At 40.5% G+C, this 9,806-nt stretch overlaps 1 protein-coding gene across 9 annotated transcripts in view; it reads left to right on the top strand.

The window, feature by feature from the left end:
* Nucleotides 1-3,210: 3,210 nt before the first annotated feature.
* Nucleotides 3,211-9,806, top strand: part of syne1b (spectrin repeat containing, nuclear envelope 1b) — a 65,841-nt gene continuing 59,245 nt past the window's right edge. For 6 of the 9 annotated variants that reach the window (XM_026339332.1, XM_026339324.1, XM_026339328.1 and 3 more), the window contains exon 1: nt 4,127-4,419. In XM_026339332.1, coding sequence (XP_026195117.1) covers nt 4,353-4,419 — 67 coding nt within the window. In that variant the 5' untranslated portion in view covers nt 4,127-4,352. Of the gene's footprint in view, nt 3,226-4,126; nt 4,420-9,806 lie in introns of those variants that run through there. The other 3 variants (XM_026339331.1, XM_026339330.1, XM_026339329.1) reach the window with 1 other exon arrangement.

Below are 9,806 nucleotides of genomic sequence, written 5' to 3'. Positions count from 1 at the left end.
TTTGAGGCTGCCTGTGTCCTCAGGCATGGTGACATCAGTGTCATCTCCCATCTCTAGGTTAGGTCTGGTTCTCTTGGGGACAGGGCGAAACGTGGAGGTGTCTGGACCAGGCTTACTCCCCAGGGGCCCCACTGGCTCCAGAGAAGGCTGTCTGCAGACACTCAGAAATGTGCTTCGGTAAAGACCCAGCTGGCCACTCATGGGGTTGTGTGTTTGTGAAGTGCAAGATTTCTTTTTGGAGCGCCTGGTGATCTTGGCAGTAGCCCTGCGCCTGGACGCCCAGGTCAAAAGAATGTAGATTAAGGCACCCAGCAGCAGGCCCACGAGCACAGATAAACAGAAGGCTAGAATCAAATCACCTGGATAGAAATAAAAAAAAAAATCAATGCAGAGCGTTAGAGAAGGGAAACGCTTCGGGACAAAAATAAAGGCTGGAAATGTTTAGTGGCGCATAAAGCTGCATGCATTGTGTTCTAAAAATGGGGAAGATTATTTCCCCAGATGGTGGATTCAAGTGCAGTTCAAGTTAGAAATAAAACTGTGTTAGCGCAGAAACTAAGTACATAGCATCAACAGAACCAAGTAGATGTACTGCATTTGTCTTAGAGATTTTCGCTGTATTGATTTATTATTGCTATACTGGGCACAGTGTTACATAAAATCTTACATCATACCTGCCGAGTGGGTTCACTGTCTATTTAGTATCTTAGTGTTAGAACACAAACTGATCCTATCATCAGTGTGACACATTATCCGTAACGCTAAATAAAAATAGCTTCACTTTTTATCGTTTGATTTTCATGCTCTTCCTGAAACGCTGACGCACTAAAGATGGATACCGATCCCAAACGTTTCCTGACTTCTCAAGAAAAGTAGTTTCAAGGCAGATATATATGTATGCTGCAGTGACCTCACACAACAGTGCAAGTTAAAGTGCTTCAGGCATTTATATAAGATATAATACACGTGTGCTAAGACACACTCTATATAGGCTACCTATAAAAGACATAAAGGGTTGAAACCTGCAAACTCAAAGACGTGAGAGTTGTTTCTGGAAATGTATTTCAAATATGTGCTGCATACTAACTGTTTTAATCCCGGGGACAGTAATCAAATATCATATCTGTCATAGTCAACCTGAACAGCCTGGATGCTTCATAACACTGCAGCAGATCAGAATTATTTTTCACCAAAATCTTATTCCGTGGTTTAGTTTAGTCTGATTTTCCAAATGCAAAGACATCAGTCTGAAAATAATGTGTGTTTCAGTAGGGCTATATTTAAATACACAGTTGTATGAATTACAGTATCGCTTCTGCATTTTACAATACAAATGCTGCTCTTTCATAACAGCCTCTAACTTTGTAAAAAGTCTCTAGATGTACAGATTCACTCACCATGATCAAATGATTTTAGTATTTCCAAAAGGGGATGTGTTTCATTGCCATTTGCCATTATTCCACCATAAATCGGGGGTTAGACTCCACACTGACTCTGAGCACACAGATGAACACTAAGCTTTTTCCAAGACAGCCTTTTTGCTTTTTTTCCCCTGCAGTGTTTGCAGCGAAGGAAACTTTGCTGTCATGCTTCCTTCCCTTTTTGGCTATAAAATTAGCAAGTGCATTTCTTATCTGTGTGGGACAAACCACTGGGGAACAAGGGTGTTTCCTTTTACCTCATTTCCTATGGATCAATACGTATTTAACAATGGCCTTATTGGCATAGTCTTTGTAAAGCAAAGCATATTACATGCATCCTTATGCAACCATTATTATCACAAATCACCCACGCTGTTGTGAGGGTATGCAGAGGTTCTCAATGGGACTGCCAGGTTAAATAAAAAGAAACGAGATCCATCAATTATACAAACTTCCTCTTGACGTAAAAAGTCTTGGAAGTGTCTTGACAAGGTTCTGGATAAACTAAACCATGAAAACGTAACCATCTACTAGAGAGTCTGCAGGCTATCAAGCTTCCAGTCTCAGCGGGGATTTCCTTCAATTGTTGCTCTCTTCCCCCTTAGTCCTGCTCAGTCTGCTCAGTCAGAGTTTTCACACTGACACCTCCACCAAGCAGCTCTCTGCATATGAACAGACAATACAGTCTGACAGTTGCCTTTTTTTTTTATATCTTCACACATTAAATTTCTCACTCAGGTATAAGCACTCATCTTCAGTAGTTTAATTAATACTGAAGGAAACTCTCCAAAGACATTCATGTCACGGAGATGTCCAGCAGGTGGCGCCAAAGTACTTGAAATGAGTTCCTAAGGAAACATCATGAGCCATGCACTTTAACAATAATTGCATGTAAGTTGGATTGTCAGGGTTTTCTAATGGACTATTTAAGTGCCAGGTGATATTTCTAAGGAAGGACAATTCAGTACTTAGAAATCTTAAAACTGGTTTTAAGATTTCCTGTATTGACCCAAATAACACCTACAGCATCCTGCAATAATCTAATGTGAAGAATGACTTCATGCTAAACAGGGGAGAGGAGATTAGGAGGGTGCTTCTTCTTCTTCTTTCTTCTTGTTTTTTTTTTTTTTTTTTTTTTTTAGCTCTCTTACTTATTTAAAATCAACACCAATCAGCCAGTTTGAACACCAAATGTGTGAAAATGTGTGATGAGTGTGAAGTAGAAATGTGCAACATTTAGTGCATGTATGTGTGCTGAAGAGACACTTTACCCTGAAGAAGATAAAAAAAAAAAAAAACAAGAGATAAGAGATAAGAGTAGAATTTAAAAACTATAATTTTGAGTTGGACTACAGAGAATTATTTAAAAACTTCCAAAAACAAAAGATGTAATCCACTTTGTTTATGTATCTGGAGTTGTGCACTTTGTCTTTAAATGCGCGTAAAGGTCCCTAAACTCACCACAACGTGGCACACATAAACATTATGGAGTAAGTGAGTGAAATCCTCGGGATTCCTCTCTGATGAGCTGAAGAATGAGACGAGCTGAAGAATGACCCCTTTGTCCCCCACAGGTTTCCGCCCCTGCTGCTGCTGCTGCGCTCTGCGCGCTGCGCCGTCTGCTGCCAGCTGCTCCCTGTGGTTACCGGCTCGATGTCCTCTGCTTCTCTAAACGCCACCATGTTTCATTTGCAGCGTTACTATTGGCAACCAGACAACACACACACACACACTCTCACACTCACACACACACACACACACGCACACACACTTCCGACGCGAAGCTGTCATGCGGCGCAAAACGGTAAGAAGAAGCACAACCAGATGCAAGTTGGATTTGACTGGTAGTAACTTTCCTTTACTGTGTGGAGACTCAGGCTGCTGTTCAGTAGCTTTCAGTGAGTTCTTCTTTAGTTCTGTGGTGTTTTTGGTAACTTCCTCTCGTCTTGGTGCTGCAGGAGCGCACGCCACCGCACAAGTTATCCAACACTGTTTAGTGAAGCGTTGAATCACTTTATTTATAGATTTATTGAAATACAACTATTATATTATGTGAATAAGTTGCTTTAATGTGATTTAACACCGTTGGAGGCAAACGTGTGACTCACTTCGACACTTTAGTGAGCTAACTTCCTTCTTGATTGTGGCGCTAATTAGGAAGTTTGCACATTTTCAAGTACTATAGTTAGATATTCACTTACTGTTTTACTGCTATATGATGCACGGTTGTCCTTCAGTTACTTTTTTGCTTAATAATAGCCGTGCTTTCATATAGTTAAATTTTCTATCTTTGTGCATACAGAACATATGCCAACAATTATCTTCTTGTGAATTTCCTGGATAGTTATTAAATACTATGAACCATCTAATGTAGTAATATTGGACCTCGCACTCATACATACATAAATTATACAGTTTTCACATTGCTTTGCTTTTTTTTTTTTTTTTGGCCTTTAAAACAAAATAAGATCAGATAGTTGCACAATTATATAGGAGCGGACATCTTCATGTGTCACAAGTGTAACTAATAGAATTAAAAATGGTTGATTTTATCATTTATACTTGTGCTTTCTCTACTGCTACATGCCAACATATCTTTTTTATATAAGTAAGACTCACTAAAATTAAGTAAATGTGTATGTATCCTGTATTTGGGGATAGGTGTGGCCTCATTCAAAACCCTTTAACATGCATCTCCTTTGCAGGCAATGAATGGAACAAGTGCCTCTATTGGACTGTAAACCTGCTTGTCCCTGAATGCAACTTGAGATTCAATTGGAGCTGGTCCTGCAGTGAAATTAGAAAGAGAGAGAGAGACAGAGAGAGAGAGAGGGAGGGGCAGAGGGGATGTCCCACTCAGGACTCTTGTGAAAAATCTTCTGCTCCCAGCACTAGTGACCCACCTTGTCATACAGCTGACGACAAGACAACATGGCCTCCCCGAGGTATATGGGTCGATCTTCTGTGGACATTGCAAATGTGATGCAGAAGCTGCAGGGTAAGTGTCACTCCTTAGCTCAGCTCGCTTACGGACAAAACGTTCTCTCCTCCTGCACTGCTGCACAGTAATATTGTGCTGATTCAATGCCTGGGCTGTGTGCCCCGTCTGAAGTTTGCCAGCTTTTGCACGGCAGGATGCTCACACACATGCACACACCCACTTACTTGCAAAGGAGCATTTATGCATAGAATTTGAAAACATATTGTTAAAATTAAGCTACTTCCAATATTATTTTGTTAGGATTATGACAGTGGGACATCTTTCAAATTAAGTGTTTATCTCTTTGCCTGCGTTGTCACTACATTACATGTTGGTAGTTAAGACTTAAAGTTGCACAAACATTGAGGAACATTGCACATTGTGTGACTGCCCAGTTCTTAAGTCACACATTCGGGTAACTTATTCTGCACATTGTCTCTTTATCACCACGTGATTTTCTCCCAAGATATCACATAATCTTATTTAGAGTAATAGGAAAATATTGTTTCCGTTTTGTTGGCAACAAGAAAATTAGTTCTTATGCATGTTGTGAAGTTAACAGTTAGTTCTTGTTGGTTATTCCTTCTTTTTTAAAGCAGACCAAGTTGCATCAGGACACACTGACAGTAATCTGTTCTGAATCTTGTCATAAGATACTGAGTTGCAACAGAACTGCGGCTTCATGTATGCACAGACAATGTACTGAACAAGACTAACACCTGACACCTTTTCTGACCTTGGCGAAGGAAAGGATCGATAGCAGGAGTCTCTTTTTGTTGGTGTCCCCCCTTTTGCTGCAAAGGCACTGGGACACTACCATTGCTACACAGATCTGGTTGATTTTGGCTTCCGCTTAGATGCATTTCTTGATATACAGTATACCAGGAAATTTGACATGAGATATCTTGCTACCATAGCTACTGTTTTGAAACATTTGTCTGTGGGTGTGCCAAAATTTCCCAGTTCCTTCTGCAGAGAGACGTGTTTCCTGAGCATCATATAGCTACTTCCATTCTCTTGATATCATATATTTTTGTCACAACATTTGGCTATTATTTCATTGTTTTAGACATTTTGACACCCCAACTATACAAGCTACACAATGTGCATTAAGCATCCTCTCTCTCTCTCAAGTCTCTCTAAGAAGATTTTTAAAATATTTTGTATAAAATAAGAACAACATATGCACTAACGTTCTTCTTAGCTGATACTATAACATTAGAAAACAAAATCAAGCACCTTTAATACTGTGTAGGAGAAATGTACCTGGGCTGTGCACAGATTGACTAATATAGAATGCATAGTGGCAGCCGCTGTCGCGTGGTTCATGTTAGGAAGTGTAATTTAGTGTTGTGCCACATCTGGAAGATATAACTGTTCCAGCGGTATCAGGTGCTCTGTAGATGGCGTGCGGCAAGGTAGCCTGGGGTTTTTCACTGGTAATCAAATGCAGCTTCCTGTCATTAAAGGCGTCATGCAGAGAGAGTTACGGCACACTTACTCTGACAGCAACAGTCCATGTGGACAGATGAATTATTGACAGCCAAAATGCATTAGTAGTGTTTATTGTAGTGGTGTACGTTGTAAATGAAAATGGATTGGTGAACAAATTCAAAAGTTCTAAAAAACAAATCTTTGAATGACATAAAAATGCATTTTGTAGTTGTTGCCGCCATGATGCTATAATAGTATTTGTTTTTTACTGTAGGGTTGTATGTTGATGGTGTAGCAACATCTTGTGGCCTGAAATGCTGTCAGGGTACAATTGGTCTCTGTTGCCTGGTGTGGCGTGACAGGCATGTTGCTCTCATTATGGTTTGGCTCTTGTGGGTTTCAGTCTAGCTAAGACTGGGTGTCAAACAGGATGTGAAGAAATACAGTTGGTGAAGGGTTTGTGGTGACACCTAGTAGTCTGATTAATCTCCTCCCCGGAAATATGGAGAAGCAATCAGATCTATGGCACTCTTTGAATAAACTCATTCACCTTATTCATTGTTTTTTTCCCAAGACTTTTGGTTTATGGTAAGTTGCCCTAAAAGGTCAAAAGCTACAAATATATAGAGATGCTATAATTAGATATCCATGTTTGCCAAAGGGGTGGAGATGTTACACCATGGCTGGAGTAAAAGCAAGTAAAAGACAAAGCAAGAGATTCCTCTTCTCTACAGTGTCAGTAACAGCTGCCAGGAATGGACGGCCTTCACACTCCAAAGATGTGATGAACAGAAAGGAGGATGATTGTCACTCGGCACAAAGCCAAGCTTCTGCCTACTTTGAGCACCCTTTTGACATCTTTCAGTTGTTGTTTGTTTTTAATATTGGGTTTATTGTTATCATCCTGTTTTGAAGAAGACCAGTAATCCATTCACTAAGTAATAAATCCTGGGTCAAATATCTCAGAATGGGCTGGCTCGAGTGCATCTACATTATCGTTTCTTGTCCTGCCTGATTGCTGTTGTCCTGTTGGAGCTAAAGTAGGGCTGCTCTCGACTAAATGGAAGAACAACACAGTGAGTGGGTTTTATACTGCTCCCAGATGACTAACACAGGCCAGTGAAACCAAGCACCAACAGCACAGTATCAAAGGTATCATCCATCCTAAGATCACCTTCAGTACTCATCACACATGGGAATTACAGATGCTTTAGTGGTTTGATGCTCTGTGTGGTTTTTGTTGTTGAAGCAATCCACTTTCAATTCAAATTGCCACTTAGCTGCTAGTACTACATCAGGCGTAATTAAATCAGTTGACTAAGACATAATGACTCAATAATGAGGACGTATTTTACATAAGGATTTTACGCTTGTCAGAGACAGTAACTTCAGACCTGACCTACATACATGCATCTTATTAGGCCAAGTGGACCTGAACTGACTTCAGGACTCTGGACAGCTCCTTAATACCTAGATGAATATGAAGTACAGTAGCACTGAGGCGCCGGATTATCAGGATGTTCAGCTCCTAAAGTTTGTTGAAGGGGGTACCAAACATCTGCGGATTGATGTCTGTAATAAATACTACAAAACATTGTCCCTGAATGCTCATGTCCTGACGCCTTCAACCTCTTGTTTCCCTTCTCGGTGATGATGATAGTGACGTTATTCTGTTTCGATAGCAGCCTTGTGTTCACAGTTGCTTTTTCCAAAGGTCAAGAACAAACCTTTAAGCCTAAAATTTTATCAGTATTTTAATGTATACATTTAAATATTTAAGAACCTATTGTGTTTCATTGTAAAAGGATTTTGTATAAAACATTACAGGTACCAGGAACATTTTCAGTACTAATGGCACCTGAATGTTGGTACCATTAATGTTTGAGTAGCAGCTGGTGGAAACAAAAACTCATCACTTCCTTTGCAGAATAGGATTTTTCCTGAGCTGCACCTCTTTGACACTGGGAATTTAGAATAGGAAAAGTAAAAAGTGATGGTTATAGGTTCATTTGTTTTTTTTTATAGCCTTTACCATTATATTTTAAAATATAGCTTTATAATGATGAAATGAAAAATGTTTTTCCACAGTTTATGTATCGAACCTTCATTTCGTGTTGGGGCTAGTTGGTCACAAATGACTGTGACCTTTCTTTATAGTCTCCAAATGCTAATTGTTCTCAGCAACCTCATTTTAACACAGCTGCTTTAGACCTTTTGCTGCAAAATAAATAAAAAAATAGTCTATTTTCACCAAAAACCTTTTCTGGGCCCGTTCCACCAGCAGACTATTGAGGGCTATTAATAGAATCAAAAGTTCAGTCCTATTTTTAGTATGTCTTGAAAGAATAAAGGGTATTTCTGCAGGAAATGATAACCTATCAACTAGCGTACTTATTCACTATTGTTACCTTATATTTAGAAGAGTGTAGTAGTCCAGAGAAAAACAGACTGGTCAGAGCTAATGTGCTTCTGTCAGGACTTACAGGACAAAATGAACATGCTTAAGAGCTTTAACATGATACTGTGCATGAGGAGGGAATCCCGGGGTGGGAGTGTCTGCTTTGTCGTCACAATCACAGATGCTGAGAGAGAGAGCAGGTGGTAGATGTCATCCACCGGCCTCATCATTAATTATTAAGATTTCTTTCACCATGGTGAGCTTTGTGTAGCAGTCTTTTAATTTAGATCTGGTCTGTTTAATCAATGGGCCTGCAGGGACTTCATTTGATTAATTTTAATTGAATAAAAAAATGAATTCATTTATTAATAATTCAGAAAATCTATTTATGTTTTTCAGTTTTTTTACATTTCTCATAGAGGATTAGTCAAATCTTATAGGCAAACACACACACACACACACACACACACACACACACACACACTCACCAACCAAGCTTAAATCTGGATAATGCAGCCAAGGCTGTGACATCACTGCTTCCCCCATGCTGATTGGTGGAGCCGTGCATCTAGCTGATCTCTCTCCAGCCTCCGACGATGTGATGGTACAGCGAGGCAGTGCAGCGGGAGCTGTGCACATCCACACAGCCATGGCTCCTCTGGATGGGAAAGACACAGGAAGAAGGAAGGATGGGATAGTAAATCACCCTATCTGTTAGAGTTTTCTGCACTGCCGCCTCTCTGTGTGCGTGTGCCTGTGTGTGTGCATGTGTGTCAGTGTGTTTGTGTGTGAGAGTGTCAGGGAGGAGGGGACGTTTTCATCCCAGCCTCCAGCAGCTCTTTTGCTTTCACCGGGGAAACCAGGCAGCCAGATCTGTTTTGCTTCCTGCTGGAAAAAGGGAAAGGACAGCTGTGCTTTTCCGCTGTGGATCGTATTTTTCACACATACATACGTGCACTGTGGAACTCATGAAGTGCAAGGGGATAAAGCTGGAGAGTGGGATGTAGAATGGCTCACTATAAGGATGTATCTGTCAGGAAGACTTCTTTAAATCTGGTGACTGGATTTTTTCAGTATCTACGTGGTAAGTAGGGCAGCAGCACCCTTTTTCTCTCGTCTCTGTGGTTCTGTGTGGCTAATATAGAAGATAATAGGTGCTCATGGTGTGTAGGTGAATCCTAGCTATGTAACAGCATGATACAGGTACTACTCTACTGTAGTTGTCATGCTGCAGAAACACAGCTGTATGTATGCTGAATCTGTGTGTGTCTGAATGTGCTTGCTATGCTTCAGTGGACGTCCCCTGTATATCAGTAATGAAGCACTTGCCTGTGGGTTAACGTGATGTCTTTGCCCCTTGTAGTGTTCGCATTGCTTCCTTAAACACGTGACCACTGTCTATATCTGGGTGTATGTTTAAAAATGGCCACTTTGTGCAGTGTGCAGCAGTAGCCCACTGACATGCGTGACAGTGTGTTAGAAATCAGTCCCTGCTGCAACTACATTATCGCCACAACAAAAAAACTCTGCTCTTTTGTTATACGTGCTGAATAATGCATGAGGCACTGTGGTT

Source organism: Anabas testudineus, chromosome 22 (assembly GCF_900324465.2).
Source record: "Anabas testudineus chromosome 22, fAnaTes1.2, whole genome shotgun sequence".
Classification (NCBI taxonomy): domain Eukaryota; kingdom Metazoa; phylum Chordata; class Actinopteri; order Anabantiformes; family Anabantidae; genus Anabas; species Anabas testudineus.
This window is presented reverse-complemented; position numbering and strand designations above follow the sequence as displayed.